The sequence below is a fragment of the Scardinius erythrophthalmus genome, assembly GCF_964197995.2.
Source record: "Scardinius erythrophthalmus genome assembly, chromosome: 23".
Lineage (NCBI taxonomy): Eukaryota > Metazoa > Chordata > Actinopteri > Cypriniformes > Leuciscidae > Scardinius > Scardinius erythrophthalmus.
The window spans coordinates 5,257,861-5,275,928 of record NC_138243.1 but is presented as its reverse complement, the minus strand read 5'-3'; the positions used below and the strand labels follow the sequence as shown (position 1 = coordinate 5,275,928).

Sequence of the window (18,068 nt, the reverse complement as noted above, 5' to 3'; positions counted from 1 at the left end):
AAGTGTCTCAGCTGAAGGACATAATTCATTATTTATCGGCTTTAATATATCGGCCAAATTTTCTTATCAGGCTGACAATGATAACATTAAAAATGAACACATATCGTCCGATGTCGATATGGTGGATATATTGTGCATCCCTAAACTGAACCAAATCAAAAAGACTTGAAAATCTTCAAAATGTAATTAATACCTTAAACCTGTTGTGGAGACTGACTTTCTCCAGTTCAATCCGCTTCTCCGGGTCATTCTGCAAATAAAATCGCAGCATTCTGTGCAGAAAGATGGGAGAGACGTCTGATTATTACCTTACACTATTATTACCTTATTACGCAAAAATCCACAAGGCCATCATTTATTAGGCCACTAGACTCAGATGTTCCTGCAGTGTTGCTTAGTACTATCTAATAAGATTCGCTATTAAAATTGTCCTTTGGAATGAAGATCTCACCTTGTGACAAGCCATCTTTGGTCCAGGTGCTGTCAATCATCTTACACAGGCCTCGTCTCCTTGGAAACTTAGAGAATAGTATTTCGTACAAGATTAGTGACCACACTGTCGCTGGTTCCCCGTGATACTTGCCGTACATCTCATTCTCAGGGGGGCAGTCCTCTTTTGTACTTGGAAAAAGATGTTGTCTGATTTGTAAGTTTCCATTAATACAGCATTTTGACGACATAGCCATGATCATGCATGAAATTATTTGATGCTAATTGATTCACGACGGTGGATCCCAGTCCACGATGCTTGATGAGAGCTTGACTCACTCAGAGTCCCGTGTGAACGGCTATCAACTCATCATCACCAGAGTTTGAGACCCGCCTTACAGCTTTGAGAAATTACACATATCAGCAAAGGATGTGTAACATGCGCTGGTAAGCATTTCACCGCATCCAAAGTCAATCAGTTTGCCTTCGAGGGTGTCCAGTGTACTCAGCAGGTTTCCCAGCTGTGCTGTCGCTGCGTATCTTGCCTGGCGCATGATAACCCGTGCCAAATCCTCATCAATGAGGCTCTGCAAAAACTCACACAAGGACCGGCAGGACACGGGCCGCTCGAGGACCATAATGTAGTGGTCAGGCTCCACCTGCCAGTCCAGAAGCTGGATGACCCGAGGAACCCGGGGCTCGTGGGGCGCATGATCGTGCAGGGTGACCTCCAGTGGGACAGGCTTGGAATAACCGTCCTGGAAGAAAGACAGCTGTTATGATGAGTAGATGGATTTAGGATTTACTGTAGGCCAGTCCTGGACAAACTGTTGACATTGGTAGACTGTCTATTCAAAAACCATTTATAGTCTGTGATTAATGTTAATATGAGATGTATGAAACTGAATACTGAATACATGAAACTGAGAGGGGAAACAGAGAGAGCACAGCCTGCTTACATCGCTGACAAATTTTGTATTGTCATTGTAGGCAAATTTCTCCGCCACCTGAAGAAAAACACAAAAATGGATCTGTGTTAGAATTATTTAAAATTAATTTGTTTGAAGTTCATTTATTACATGAATTTCACAAACATGTAGAGCATGTCTGACTATTTAAACAGGTCTGACTTGTCAAGTGCACTAAATAGTGAATATTAGACAAACTTAAGAGTGCTCGAGTCAGACGAGTATAATACAAGACAAAAGGTAATTATCTAGATAGATAGATATTGTAATTATTGAAGATTAATACCTGAAATCCATCTTCCAAACGAGTCGCTGCATAAACGTTTCCAAATCCTCCGACACCCAGTTGAATGCCGATTAGATAAAAGCAGGAATGGATTTCTGTTAAAAGAAAAATAAGAGGTGTTGACATGAAATGTCAAGCAGTGACGGTCTACTTTATCTAAAACTATTTCATTGAATAAAAGCGCTGAAAAATTAAGTGTAAATCAGTATAAAATATACAACTTAACCCATACATATCTACACATTTAAAGTATAAACCATTGAACTGCTTGATAGCAAACTGACCCATAGGCTAATTATCCACTTATTATTCTGCTGCGGGCTCAACGGTGTCCTCTGCTCGACCGTCTGAAGCTCGCGGGACGTCAACACTCATGCAAGGTGCGACTGGAGACCGTCGTCATCCACTTCAGGGTCACCAGTGATATCCTGAGGAGAAAGAGGGTAATGACATCAGTATAACCTTATTAATAAACACTCATATAACTAAGCTTGCTGTAAATGAAGTGACTTTTTGGGTGAGTTCTCACTGGACACATTCTTTCCACTTTTTCAGTTGTCAGTCACTGTGTGCATGCAATAAATAAACATCATGTCATGTACTTAATATCCACGTGCATATTCTCCTTGTTAGGCAGCACAGAGGCTGGCGGTCAAAAGTTTGGGATCGATAAGAATTTTTATGTTTTTAAAAGAAGTCTCTTCTGCTCACCAAGGCTGCATTTATTTGATTAAAAAAACAAACAAACAAAAAACCAGTAATTTTGTTAAATATTATGACAATTTAAAATAACTGTTTTCTACTTTAATATATGTTTAAGTGTAATGTATTCCTGTGATCAATTACTCCAGTCTTCAGTGTCACATGATCCTTCAGAAATCAGTCTATGATGATTTGATGCTCAAAAAACATTTATTATTATTATCAATGTTGAAATAACAGTTGTGTACATTTTTTTCAGGATCCTTTGATGAACAGGAAGTTCAAAAGAACAGCATTTATTTGAAATAGAATCTTGTGTAACATTATAAATGTCTTTACTGTCACTTTTGATCAGTTTAGCTCATCCTTGATGAATAAAAGTATTGATTTATTTTATTTATTTCCCCCAAAAAACTAAATAAAAATTCTAACTGACCCCAAACTTTTGAACGATAGTGTTTAATGTTACAAAAGACAAAGGTTGTTTTAACTTTCTATTCATCAAAGAATCCTGAAATAAAAATGTAAATAACTGTTTTCAACATTGATGATAATAATGAGAAATGTTTCTTGAGCATCAAATCTTCATATTAGATTGATTTCTGGAGGATCATGTGACACTGAAGACTGGGGTATCAATGGGGTATTTGACACTGTCATTTACTACTTTACTTTTAGGAGCAAAATAAATAATATTTGTTTTAGAAATCCTCACATCGCTGTCTGCTGGTGGATCAGTGCTTTGTTATTAAACTGTGGCGATTTTAGTCGTGTAAGTTACTTCACGAGCTTTTGAGTGAAATCTGTGAGTGAACGCTGCAGCAGAGTGAAAATATTGTTAATACAATAATAATAATAATAAAAAAATTAAACTAACGTTACTCTGACCGACATGAATCTGAAACAGGTTTCTCAATCCTAGCAGATCTGCTCCATTAGCGACTTCAGACAGATATAACGGCATTAACGGTAACGTTAGAGTATTAACGTTGATGAAAAGTGGACCATAGAAAAAAAAAAAAAAAAACGTAAAGCGTTTACCGTTTATTTATGTGAACAGTAGGCCTAGATGTGGTACGTTTAAAAGACAGTCCGTCAATTTTATACTTATATATACAAAAATAACTTTACCTCAGAAAACTCAGTCAGACGATGTGGACTCAGTCACAGCTCACCCTTTGCCCTCTGGCTCTTTCGCGGGCTTTGCATAGCCACGTTTCTTTTTTTATTTATGCGCGATTTAACTGCAATTTTATTTTATTTATATATTATTTATATATTTATAATTATCTATTTCCCTGGTAAAATTAATAGATAAATTAATAAATTAAACTGCAGTTAGGCTTACTTTATGTAGTTTTTTGTTTTAAAAAAAGTTAATTTTACAATTATTATTACTGATATTAGTATTATTACAAATCTGTTCACTTAAAAAATCAAAAATCAATGTTTTGAGAAAGAAATTAATTAATTTTACCCTTGCATTTCTGTTTATTTTGTATGTTGAATATGTCGTCACCTTTATTTCTGTAGCACTTTCAAAGCAGCTTCACAATAGTAACAAATTCAAATTATTCTGTAAAACAGCTCTAACGAGCCAACAGTGTCATAATTCAGCTCAAGTCAGTTCAGTGTTGATTCAGTTCGGTTCAATAACTGTAAAGTTTATCAGTTGTGCATACTGTAGTAGGCTATACAGTGTTGTTGTGCTCATACATGTGACAAACTCCTGTAACTCCACTGCACACTGAACAAGAAAAAGACACAATGTTTTATATTATTTAGTTTGGCATGTACAGTATGGCTATAATCATTTAATGGTTTGTGTGTAGAGTTACTATGCAAAAACACAATTTTAAGAAGAGTTAAGATAGTTTTGAAGATAGTTAAAGTGTTTACTTTTACAAGAGATGTGATGTTTTTTATCTTGTGTTTTGTGGTTTTATAGAGTTTGGAGAAATAGAGCCATAGTTTCAGGAACTGTGAGTAAGTAATTAAAAAACGGTAAAAAGACGAGACTTGGTGTAAGCGTTTTGTTACTTCTGTGTTACGAACTTTAAAGATCTTGGGGAATAGATTGTAAAACACTGACTCACATGAACGGTTAGACAGAAACAACCATGACATCAATATAATTGCCCCCAATATAATTATATCACTTTTGTTGGAAATGGTCTTTACATTTGCCCAAAAAAATGTGACTTTTTTGTTATAAAAAAACAATCGCAGCCCAACTAAGTAACACAAGTTACTTTTTAAGAGAGTAACGCAATATTGTAATGCGTTACTTTTCAAAGTACGTTCCCCAACACTGCTGTTCACTTGAAGGAGTGAATGTTGCATTTATGCAAACCAGAGTCAAATAAAAGTAGTGAAGGAATTTAAATATCTAGGCCTTGTTTTGGATTCAACCTTTACTTTCAAAAAACATGTTAAGAAAATTTGCAGCACGCTAAAATACAGTTTGTCTGTTTTTAGACATATTAGGAATACATTGACTCATGATGCTGCAAAAATGTATTTGGAGGCAATGATAATTCCTCATATTAATTACTGTATTTCTTGTTGGTCACAGACGAGTGAAACAGCAATAAAACCTTTAAAATCTTTATATAATCAAGCTGTTAAAGTATTAGACAAAAAGCCACTGAGATATCATCACTGTCTGATTCTTGGAAAATACAGCATGTTAAACTTTGATGATGTAATTGTGTATGCCAATGTGCGATTAGTTAAAAGTTAAAATTATATGAAATTTTATGTAAAATATGAATACTGTAGTGAATACATTTTTAATGACATGGGTACTAAATAAATGTAACATTTAAAATAAAACATCTATAAAAAGAAACATCAAAACAGCGGTCTCAATTTGTTTTAATAAAACTGCAAAACAGTCATCAGATTTACAGTACAACCTCAATTATTGAGACAGTACATGGATTGCATTAAAAAACCCAACATTTTAGAGCAAGCCTCCAAAGCTTTTGTGCAGGCATATGCAAAACTGCTCATTTCAGACTTACCAACAGAACGACAGCTAGCGGAGATGTGATTAAAAAAAAAACATGATTATAAAAATATCATATTCCCCTTTACTGTAGCCTGACCTTTTATTCCCTTTCTACACATCAGATCCGGTTTCTTTTGCCCCTTTGTATCAGAAGTATGATCCATTATCTGAAAAGATGTTTCAACATGGAGTGGCGTACAGTGAAGACAGGCAGCATTATTATTATTATTATGACACAAACACGAGTCAAGGTTTAATTCTAAACTTCCAATTGTACGAGTCGAGTGACAAATTCTGAATCAATTAAAAATTAATTGAACATTTTAGCATTTGTTGCCATATCAAGTTTCATCTGCAGAAATAATGCCATAAATCATATCAGAGAAGACTCTCTATAATAAGCTGAAATGCAGAGGAGTTGCGATCATCGTAAACATCAAATATCCTAATCAAATAATAATAATGCCAAATGAATGGTGTGACTAAAGAATAATGCACGGTGAACCTGAAACAATGAGCGCTCTGCTTAGACTACTCTTCACTTAAAGCATAAAACACGCATTTCATTTAACAAAGCTAATTTACCATTACAATTCGAGACGTAAAAGGGGAAAGCACTATTGCACTCTGCTCTGTCATGATTACAAATACATAACATTAAAATATTAAGAAGACAAAATAATAAACAAACGTGAGTGTAAACCAGGTCTGTTAAGACTGGCGAAATGCACAGCTGGTCCTTGAGGAATGATGGCTTGAGGGTTTTTGAGAATACTTGTTGGTGTGTGTGTGTGTGTGTGTGTGTGTGTGTGTGTGCGCACTGAGACATCAAACACCCAGTCTGTTGGCCTGTGTCAGCACCACCTTCAGGACCGGCATGAAGGCCGACGTCTCGCTGAAGTTGCTGTTGCTCACGATGTGTGTGTGTATGTTGAGCCCGTCGGTGTAGCTGCGGCACTCGATGCTGCGGGCCATATTGTGGAGACCACCGACTATAGCTGGAGACAGCTGGAGAGAAGAAACGTGCGCCTCAGACAACAGATTGGAAAATCACTGTGCAAATTACAATATATAAACAACGGCGGTAAAAAAAAGCAGCATTTTGAGGCTTTAAATAAAAGTGTGTGTGTTCCTCACTGTTTGTTCTCTCAGCTTGTCATAGAGATACTCAAGCCTCTTATGAGCATCATCCAACTTCCTCTTGGTTTGCTGTGAGGATGAAGGGGGAAAACTTGGTTATTTATAATGCTGGGGAGTTTGAAAATGGACAGACAGAAGTTGCAGAAGAATAAGCAAACAAACATCATTATTATTATTATTATTATTGTTGTTGATAACTTCCTAAGCTGTTCTTCTGAACCCTCTGGTGCTCTTCGTGTGTGTCGGTCAAGAATGACCGAATTTGTATTTTCTTTTTGTCAATGACATGAGTATACTATATTTTAGTTTTTTATTTAATATTTTGTATTTTTACGGGATTTTTTTAATACTTAATTATATTTACACTGTATTTATAATTCATTTATTCACTTTCTGAAATTTCTAACTTAAACTGTGATAAATCTTGAATGCAGAGCACAGACTGAAGTTTGATCTCTTTTCAAAGACGACACTTGGCAGATTATTGCTGAAGTGACAAAAGTTTAAAAAATGTGAACTTAAAAAAAGTAACAGAATTTTACGTGTATTGTTATGAAAAATGCACAAAAATACAATTTAAAATTTTTATATGAAACATTTTTTAAATCACGTTTTACTCTAAAACTGCAAGAAAATCAAAGCCATAAATATATAAAAAAAAGTCGTGTTCCAAATTTGAGGTTGATATCTCAAAAAATGAGCTTTCGGTCAGATGTTGTTCGGCTGCAGTACCAAAAGTTTCCACTAGATGAAATTCGTCTCCCATTCATTTCCAATGCGCTCATTTTTGACCGTGAGGAGCACAAGTGTGACAGTAACTATTTTTTTACCTGACCATTTAACCTTTTTGAATCATGCCCATGATTTGTTTGTTCACATAGCCAAGTTTTGCACCATTACAATGAAGTAAAAAACAATGAAAAAATTAAAACGTACAATTTTTCAGTCAAAAATGACCGAAGAGCACCAGAGGGTAAAAGGAGTTGACAATGTTGATATGTTTGGTCTTGGCGGAATAGATCTGTTTCGCTGCTGCTGTTATTTATATATATATATATATATATATATATATATATATATATATATATATATATATATATATATATATATATAAAAAGAAATCTATAAAAATCTAAACAGAAACAACAGAATAAAAATAAAAAAAGGAATTTGAGAAAAGATAAAACAGATGAGATTGCTTTAATTAGTGTCATTTAAACAAACCGGGTCTGAAGCAGCGGCCAGACATTTCTGGATCAGTCCCTCAAATGTGGTCTTCAGGACCATGTGTTCCTCGGGGATCGGCTTCTTGGTGATCTTCTCAGTGGGGATGGACTGATGTGGACGGGAGAGAACACAGAATAACATATAACATGGGGAAAAGACAAAGAGTATGTGACCACTTAAGGGTTTTTTAATGTCACATGAACTAATACCTTTATCACATCTCCAATTGGAGCTCCAGGCGCCCCTTCCATGTTAACCTGAGGCATGTTGGGATTCCTGCATGGGGGTCCCGGTGGCTGCTGATGGATGGGGGTGAAGGTTGCTGGGCCCGCGTGCTGATCTGGGGCCTGTTGTTGCGGTGGAAGGGTGTGCATGCCCGGGACAGCAGGGGCCTGAGGTTCCCCTACAGGGGCCATAATGGGGGCGGTGATGGGTGCTGGTGGAGTGAAGTGGTCTGGGATCTGGAGACCAAAAACAGAGCATGTTTTCTTCAAATCAAGCCAAATCCATGTACGTAACGAGCAAGAGGATCTTCAGCCGAACCCACCTTCTTCTTTTTGGCAGCTCTGTTGAGAGTGGGGGGGTCGTTCCAGCCGTTCTGAGGTCCTAAAGCAGAACAACACAGATCTTCTCAGTTTAGATTTCAAAACCTTCCAGCCCGCTGTACCTCTGAGAGGTTCATGCCAGCATAGACCCGTTATGGTTTATCACAACACCCTGATCGCAAGCAGGTTCTTAATCACAGCTACTGTAGGACTAGTTAGGGATTTGTTTTCTGCAGGCATCAATGAACACAAGAACACAAGAAAACAATCAATGTCTTGGACAACCAATGTAAAGGATAAGCTAAAGCCAGAGTGAGGTTCTGGAAGCTTCCACTGGCCTACATTACTTACCATGCAAATGCAGAGCAAACCCATTGCTTATTTTCAGCCACTACATGATCATTACATTCGGTATATAAATACTTCACAATTAGTGATTAATACATTTTAGAATCACTTCAGAAAAATAAAATCATCAATGTGAGAAAAGAAAAGTGCCTCACTGATTGTTAGAATTATTCATTAATAATTTGAGCTGGACAATTACGGTCCACCATATTAAATTGTTAAAAATCTCTTTATAGTTCACCTTCCAAAGACCAGGCGTCTTGGTTTAATCCTCCTGTGAATAAACAAGGTAGCTGACGTATAACTTGTCCAAGAACTTATTTTTAATCAACATGAAGATATTAGTTTAACATTTAAGTGAATAATTATATAATAAACAGAAATACAGACACTGGTAACCATTTTTAACTGTGCAACTCGACTGATCACCACTTTTAATCACCTGTCGGTCTGTTCACATATAGCCCTGCACTACAAACATCCATGCAGTCTTTTAATTAATATGAGGTCATACAAGTTTGAATTAACAAAATACTAAAAATAGTTTTAAATGGAGCATGTCACACCACCACCGGACAGTTTTTAATGCATTCTGATGCAGTATTTTGGTCATAAATACCAAATGCTTCTTTGAGATTGAGAAGAATTAGGGGTGTGATGAGACACTATCTCACGAGACGAGACACGAGATTGGGTTCACGAGAACAAGACAAGATTTTTGCACAATATTTTATAGAAATCCTCAATGACAAAAGTCTGAAGGTACATTTCGAAATGTTTTAATTAAACGTACAGTGTGTCATTTTTTTCTCCACTAGGGGTCGCTAACCTCTTACAATAACAAAGGCATAGTTTGATGACGCAACATTTGCTAAGAATTATGGATCTTGTCGTCAACGTCAAGCCGACCGATCTAATAATGTTTATGGATGACTGAATACATCGATGCTTTTATCATGACTGTAATATGAAGCAGTTCAGGATTGCTAAGAGACAGCTATCAGCTCCACACGCGACGCGAGTCCCTCGGATATAAAAGGAATACGGACATTTCATTCTACCGAACTACACGCTGAATTACTACTCACAGGCCAGTTTATTAGACAAATTAAACTTGTGAGGTAACGCAGCGCTGTTTCACTTGGTCTAACATTACACTATCACACTAAACTGCATTTGAGTGTGTTGAAATTAATGTGTTAGTTTGTCTGTATGAGACTAGCAGTAAGCTAGATCAACATTAGAATAACATACAGATCATATTCTGACATTTTATCATTGTTGAACGTTATAAAACATTGATTAGTTTTATGTAAATGTGCTCACCTGTTTAATAAGTACATGTAGGAGCGGTTGAAGTCTCGGACGTGGAGCTCTCGTTTGTATACTGTCTATGGGAGCTCTCGGCATCTCGAAAACACCGCGCTGATATTGACTCTCGTTTTAGTTATCCTTTTTTATCCAAAGTCTGCTTGCCATGGTCCGTAATGTTTGAACGAAACAACAACAGCGTGCAAATAGACATTGCGAACTACATTGTCCACGTCTGTCGCTCTGGTTGCCATGGCAGCACGAGCGGAAACCAGGGACAACGCGGATATGACGTCATTGACTGCGACAAAACGGAAATAAAGAAACAGGACTTCGAATTAAATTAAAATTTCTCCTGGTTTGAAAGTTGTTGGAAACAGTCGGGATAATGTAAGTACACAACTAAAAAAAATATACATAACATATATAGTGATTTTAGCTTAGTTACATATTGTGCCTTTAATAACCTTGTAATGAATGTCATTTCAGTTCTACTTTATGGGTATGAATTATCAAATGCATTGAAAGACAACAATATACAAGCATTGTAAAAGGTTTTGCCACAAACTCAACTGACTGGCTTTTCTCCTGCATGATTTCACACGAGTCTCTTCAGACCTTATACTGTACATGAACTTCTGACTGAGGCTGTGTGTGACCTCCTAACTGAACTCCTTTCCACAAATTGAACACAGAAATAAAAACAGTATAAATAAAAATTAAATAACAGTTTTTTTTCAAGGTCTTATTGCAAGTCATAATCAAAGTACTCTCTCAATATTCAAAGTGCGAACAGAGACCAGAGCCACAACTGCACTGTCCAAAGATAGGTTTGATATCGGGAGACAGGCTACTGTATGTATGCAGCCTAATTTATGTGCATCAGGGAGCTCGTGCTTTACTTTCAAATTCTTGATCGCACGTACTCTGTAGGAGCGGCGGTGCGGAGCGCATTCAACAAGATAAGACATTTATCAGACGTTTTAGGCTCTGTTGCGCAACGAATCCTCCGCCATCGTTACGCGATCAGTGAACTGTGATTCCTGTGTGCGACTGCAACTCGTGCTGGATGAGCACAGCAGACCTTTACAATAGTTTGCTATGGTTTTTGTTCTTAAAAAAACAGCAAAACCACATTGGAGGCGGTGCCCGTAATATGTAATGTGAATGTAGCGGTGGCATATTCTATGCTAACTTTACCCTCACGCTCAGTCATGGCGAGACAGCTTTTCACTCCGCGAGAAATCTCACCACACCCCTAATATATATATATATATATATATATATATATATATATATATATATATATATATATATATATATATATATATATATACACACATGTGTGTTAATACTGATTGCTGAGATTGATCAAGCATGTCTGGTATGTTTCAGACCTGTTCTCTGGGAGGCTGGAATCAGTGCGGGATCGTTCTGAGTACCTGGAGCTCTGGCTACTGGAGGAGGAAGATAAGCTGAGGGCGACCCCGGCCCGCCATGCTGGAAACACACGCCAGAAGACAGAGCAGGAGAAGAGAAAGACCCAGACACCAGAGGAGGAGCTGCTGGCTGAGAGGAGGCAGGGTGCATGAAGTGTGGAGGATAGACAGCAGAGGAGGAGGAGGAAGGAGGAGGAGGAAGAGGAGAGGCCGTGGAGGAAGAGTACGGCACAGGCTGATAGATGCCGGGTGTGAACTGCTGAACAGGGGGGTAGTCTGATGTTGGTGAGGAGAGGAGAGAACAGGCATATGCAGTTAGTCATTTATCGAGATATTTCACATTACAGCCGCAGTTACATGCGTGCACATATTAATTCAGTACATCCGAAACAGCTCTAGTGGAATTATCTTTAGCCATTAACATACATATGAATACATAAGAATAAGGTTCATGCAAAGAATTTACAGCATTCTTACAAAAAAAAAGCATGCACTGCTTAAGTTTAACCTCTGCAGTTCAAGTTAGAACTCCACAAATAACAAGACTGGAGCGTGGAGCGCTGATCTAGCCGAGCTGAAGCGTTTCTAGCAGATTTCCATGCATTTCCAAGGGTGTCCCACACAGATGCTCACTGACCAAGACACGATCACCACAAACCAGTGTGCTTATTTCTCACAAAAACTACTCAATTTCCAGATAATTATATAATTATATAATGATTATAATTGATAATTTTCATGATTTATTAAAGCTTTTACGTGTTGCTAACAAGTGTCTAAATGAGACTACAGAAGTTGTTGGGGACATTAAACACTTTCACAGCCTCTTGTGTTTATAATCTCGCTCTTGCAAAGTTTAATAACTCGAACTCTCAGGGAAAAAACACTGAAAGAGTCGGAAGCTTAATGGTGTGACGTTGAATTCATGTGACTGTGCTGTAGTTCGTTTATAGCCTAACTGATTGTATTTAGACATCAAAATTCATTAAACTTGTTCATTTGTGAAAATGATCTTAAGTATCATAAACTTTAGTTGATCACAGAGCTTATTTCTTTTGTAAATAATCCAAAAGGAGGGAATAAGTGTGATGCGAAGTTACGGGTTGGCCTTCAAATTTACAACATCACTACAGCACTTAATAAATTTAAGCTGAAGAGCTAACATTACTAAACGTGAAACTGAAATAAATGAAAGCTAACTAAATATATGGGGGGGGGGGGGAATCTAGTAAACACGACAAAAGCACAGAACAAATTTACTAAAACATAAACAAAAAAACATTAAAAATATGAATAAATATTATAAATAATACTAAAATAAAATTGCCCTAAATTCACACTATATAGAACATATTTTTTAATGGCCATAAACGAATTACTTTTGAAACGAAAATAGCTCAAATCAATTATGTAATTTATTTTATGTAATTCATAAACATTTTCATGTTGGTAACACACACACACACTGTGTCAGTGCACTTACTCTGGTACTGCTGCGAGTACATGAATGGAGTGGAGGCGGGTACTGACGCCATCACTGGAGACTGAATGCCGAAGACTGTAGATGTGGACTCGGCCTGAGAACAGAGAGAAACACACACACACACACACACACACACACACACACACACACACACACACACACACACACACACACACACGTGTATTTGGAGAGCCTTCTGTCACAGCCTGATCCAATGATCCTTCTGATGGAGTATTGCTCGTGCGGTGTGTGTAGCCTGTGTCTGAGTGTGAGCTCTGTCGGTGTGTGTACCTGCGGGTCTGCGGCGGGCACAGGCTGGCGAGGGACACTGGGCAGAGCTGTGGGGGTTTGGTTACTCCAGGACGTGACAGTAGTGGCGGATCTACCCTGAACACAACACAAACACACGCTGGAGTCAAATAAAGCACCCGCGTGTGTGTTTCCCAGCTGTATGTGAGTGTCTCTCGTACCTGTTGGTAGTACTGAGGCGGCGCAGCGGGCTGTGGAGGTTGTGTGTGTGTCTGCGTTTGGTGTGTGTTCTGCGTGCCGGTCACTGTGGCCACAGGCGTCTGCTGTCCCAGAGCTCTGCTCAAACGATCTCGCAGCTGCTGAACAGAAACCTGCAGCACAAAACAAACATCACATTCGCAAAGCTGACGTTAAACCTTACAGACACAATCTAAAACAGCAACAAACTGAGCCCCAAAACACGCGAGACCCCAGCGTTAGAGAGCCCCAAAACACGCGAGACCCCAGCGTTAGAGAGCCCCAAAACACGCGAGACCCCAGCGTTAGAGAGCCCCAAAACACGCGAGACCCCAGCGTTAGAGAGCCCCAAAACACGCGAGACCCCAGCGTTAGAGAGCCCCAAAACACGCGAGACCCCAGCGTTAGAGAGCCCCAAAACACGCGAGACCCCAGCGTTAGAGAGCCCCAAAACACGCGAGACCCCAGCGTTAGAGAGCCCCAAAACACGCGAGACCCCAGCGTTAGAGAGCCCCAAAACACGCGAGACCCCAGCGTTAGAGAGCCCCAAAACACGCGAGACCCAGCGTTAGAGAGCCCCAAAACACGCGAGACCCCAGCGTTAGAGAGCCCCAAAACACGCGAGACCCCAGCGTTAGAGAGCCCCAAAACACGCGAGACCCCAGCGTTAGAGAGCCCCAAAACACGCGAGACCCCAGCGTTAGAGAGCCCCAAAACACGCGAGACCCCAGCGCTAGAGAGCCCCAGCGTTAGAGAGCCCCAAAACACGCGAGACCCCAGCGTTAGAGAGACCCAAAACACGCGAGACCCCAGCGTTAGAGAGACTCAAAACACGCGAGACCCCAGCGTTAGAGAGACTCAAAACACGCGAGACCCCAGCGTTAGAGAGCCCCAAAACACGCGAGACCCCAGCGCTAGAGAGCCCCAAAACACGCGAGACCCCAGCGTTAGAGAGCCCCAAAACACGCGAGACCCCAGCGTTAGAGCCCCAAAACACGTGAGACCCCAGCGTTAGAGAGCCCCAAAACACGCGAGACCCCAGCGTTAGAGAGCCCCAAAACACGCGAGACCCCAGCGTTAGAGAGCCCCAAAACACGCGAGACCCCAGCGTTAGAGAGCCCCAAAACACGCGAGACCCCAGCGTTAGAGAGCCCCAAAACACGCGAGACCCCAGCGTTAGAGAGCCCCAAAACACGCGAGACCCCAGCGTTAGAGAGCCCCAAAACACGCGAGACCCCAGCGTTAGAGAGACTCAAAACACGCGAGACCCCAGCGTTAGAGAGCCCCAAAACACGCGAGACCCCAGCGTTAGAGAGCCCCAAAACACACGAGACCCCAGCGTTAGAGAGCCCCAAAACACACGAGACCCCAGCGTTAGAGAGCCCCAAAAGAGAGCCCCAAAACACGCGAGACCCCAGCGTTAGAGAGCCCCAAAACACGCGAGACCCCAGCGTTAGAGAGCCCCAAAACACGCGAGACCCCAGCGTTAGAGAGCCCCAAAACACGCGAGACCCCAGCGTTAGAGAGCCCCAAAACACGCGAGACCCCAGCGTTAGAGAGCCCCAAAACACGCGAGACCCCAGCGTTAGAGAGCCCCAAAACACACGAGACCCCAGCGTTAGAGAGCCCCAAAACACGAGACCCCAGCGTTAGAGAGCCCCAAAACACGCGAGACCCCAGCGTTAGAGAGCCCCAAAACACACGAGACCCCAGCGTTAGAGAGACTCAAAACACGCGAGACCCCAGCGTTAGAGAGACTCAAAACACGCGAGACCCCAGCGTTAGAGAGCCCCAAAACACGCGAGACCCCAGCGTTAGAGAGCCCCAAAACACACGAGACCCCAGCGTTAGAGAGCCCCAAAACACACGAGACCCCAGCGTTAGAGAGCCCCAAAACACACGAGACCCCAGCGTTAGAGAGCCCCAAAACACACGAGACCCCAGCGTTAGAGCCCCAAAACACGCGAGACCCCAGCGTTAGAGAGACTCAAAACACGCGAGACCCCAGCGTTAGAGAGACTCAAAACACGCGAGACCCCAGCGTTAGAGAGCCCCAAAACACGCGAGACCCCAGCGTTAGAGAGCCCCAAAACACGCGAGACCCCAGCGTTAGAGAGACCCAAAACACGCGAGACCCCAGCGTTAGAGAGACTCAAAACACGCGAGACCCCAGCGTTAGAGAGCCCCAAAACACGCGAGACCCCAGCGTTAGAGAGCCCCAAAACACACGAGACCCCAGCGTTAGAGAGCCCCAAAACACACGAGACCCCAGCGTTAGAGAGCCCCAAAACACACGAGACCCCAGCGTTAGAGAGACTCAAAACACGCGAGACCCCAGCGTTAGAGAGCCCCAAAACACGCGAGACCCCAGCGTTAGAGAGCCCCAAAACACACGAGACCCCAGCGTTAGAGAGCCCCAAAACACGCGAGACCCCAGCGTTAGAGACCCAAAACACACGAGACCCCAGCGTTAGAGAGCCCCAAAACACACGAGACCCCAGCGTTAGAGAGACTCAAAACACGCGAGACCCCAGCGTTAGAGAGCCCCAAAACACGCGAGACCCCAGCGTTAGAGAGCCCCAAAACACGCGAGACCCCAGCGTTAGAGAGCCCCAAAACACGCGAGACCCCAGCGTTAGAGAGCCCCAAAACACGCGAGACCCCAGCGTTAGAGAACCCCAAAACACGCGAGACCCCAGCGTTAGAGAGCCCCAAAACACGCGAGACCCCAGCGTTAGAGAGACCCAAAACACGCGAGACCCCAGCGTTAGAGAGCCCCAAAACACGCGAGACCCCAGCGTTAGAGAGCCCCAAAACACACGAGACCCCAGCGTTAGAGAGCCCCAAAACACGCGAGACCCCAGCGTTAGAGAGCCCCAAAACACGCGAGACCCCAGCGTTAGAGAGCCCCAAAACACGCGAGACCCCAGCGTTAGAGAGCCCCAAAACACGCGAGACCCCAGCGTTAGAGAGCCCCAAAACACGCGAGACCCCAGCGTTAGAGAGCCCCAAAACACGCGAGACCCCAGCGTTAGAGAGCCCCAAAACACACGAGACCCCAGCGTTAGAGAGCCCCAAAACACGCGAGACCCCAGCGTTAGAGAGACTCAAAACACGCGAGACCCCAGCGTTAGAGAGCCCCAAAACACGCGAGACCCCAGCGTTAGAGAGCCCCAAAACACGCGAGACCCCAGCGTTAGAGAGCCCCAAAACACGCGAGACCCCAGCGTTAGAGAGCCCCAAAACACGCGAGACCCCAGCGTTAGAGAGCCCCAAAACACGCGAGACCCCAGCGTTAGAGAGCCCCAAAACACACGAGACCCCAGCGTTAGAGAGCCCCAAAACACACGAGACCCCAGCGTTAGAGAGCCCCAAAACACACGAGACCCCAGCGTTAGAGAGCCCCAAAACACGCGAGACCCCAGCGTTAGAGAGCCCCAAAACACGCGAGACCCCAGCGTTAGAGAGCCCCAAAACACGCGAGACCCCAGCGTTAGAGAGCCCCAAAACACGCGAGACCCCAGCGTTAGAGAGCCCCAAAACACGCGAGACCCCAGCGTTAGAGAGCCCCAAAACACACTAGACCCCAGCGTTAGAGAGACCCAAAACACGCGAGACCCCAGCGTTAGAGAGACTCAAAACACGCGAGACCCCAGCGTTAGAGAGCCCCAAAACACGCGAGACCCCAGCGTTAGAGAGCCCCAAAACACACGAGACCCCAGCGTTAGAGAGCCCCAAAACACGCGAGACCCCAGCGTTAGAGAGTCCCAAAACACACGAGACCCCAGCGTTAGAGAGCCCCAAAACACACGAGACCCCAGCGTTAGAGAGCCCCAAAACACACGAGACCCCAGCGTTAGAGAGCCCCAAAACACGCGAGACCCCAGCGTTAGAGAGCCCCAAAACACACGAGACCCCAGCGTTAGAGAGACTCAAAACACGCGAGACCCCAGCGTTAGAGAGACTCAAAACACACGAGACCCCAGCGTTAGAGAGACTCAAAACACGCGAGACCCCAGCGTTAGAGAGCCCCAAAACACGCGAGACCCCAGCGTTAGAGAGCCCCAAAACACACGAGACCCCAGCGTTAGAGAGCCCCAAAACACACGAGACCCCAGCGTTAGAGAGCCCCAAAACACACGAGACCCCAGCGTTAGAGAGCCCCAAAACACACGAGACCCCAGCGTTAGAGAGCCCCAAAACACACGAGACCCCAGCGTTAGAGAGCCCCAAAACACGCGAGACCCCAGCGTTAGAGAGACTCAAAACACGCGAGACCCCAGCGTTAGAGAGACTCAAAACACGCGAGACCCCAGCGTTAGAGAGCCCCAAAACACGCGAGACCCCAGCGTTAAGCCGCTTGTCCACCAGCGTCGAGATTTCTGACGCGACGCCAAAGCCCATTCATTTCCTATGGAACTACGTCAGGCAGCAAAAACGCCCCCGCAAAGCATGATGGGTCGCGTCGCGTCGATTTGGTCAACAGCAGCGCGTCAAAAAAGTATCTCGGTGGATACTTTATGCAAATGAGAGCGTCAAAACGCGGGGCAGCAGCCAATGGAAACTCGGCGGCGAGACTTTGTGTATGGCCGTTGCTATGGTTTCATATTTATTCCAGCCCACAAACCCCGCACCCAAGCAGCGAAAACGTCACAGGCGTCGCGTCGGAACAAAAATTTATCGGACGCTGG

General features: G+C 42.9%; 1 protein-coding gene across 5 annotated transcripts in view; it reads right to left on the bottom strand.

The window, feature by feature from the left end:
* Positions 1-5,245: 5,245 nt before the first annotated feature.
* Positions 5,246-18,068, bottom strand: part of sec31a (SEC31 homolog A, COPII coat complex component) — a 40,170-nt gene continuing 27,347 nt past the window's right edge. Inside the window, exons 19-28 of one of the 5 annotated variants that reach the window (XM_081354832.1) lie at positions 13,362-13,511; positions 13,183-13,278; positions 12,892-12,985; positions 11,367-11,684; positions 8,900-8,932; positions 8,313-8,371; positions 7,975-8,226; positions 7,763-7,873; positions 6,536-6,607; positions 5,246-6,406 (exon numbers count right to left, since the gene is read on the bottom strand). In XM_081354832.1, the coding sequence (XP_081210958.1) occupies positions 6,227-6,406; positions 6,536-6,607; positions 7,763-7,873; positions 7,975-8,226; positions 8,313-8,371; positions 8,900-8,932; positions 11,367-11,684; positions 12,892-12,985; positions 13,183-13,278; positions 13,362-13,511 (1,365 nt within the window). In that variant the 3' untranslated portion in view covers positions 5,246-6,226. The remainder of the gene's footprint in view (positions 6,407-6,535; positions 6,608-7,762; positions 7,874-7,974; positions 8,227-8,312; positions 8,372-8,899; positions 8,933-11,366; positions 11,685-12,891; positions 12,986-13,182; positions 13,279-13,361; positions 13,512-18,068) is intronic. The other 4 variants (XM_081354834.1, XM_081354833.1, XM_081354835.1 and 1 more) reach the window with 4 other exon arrangements.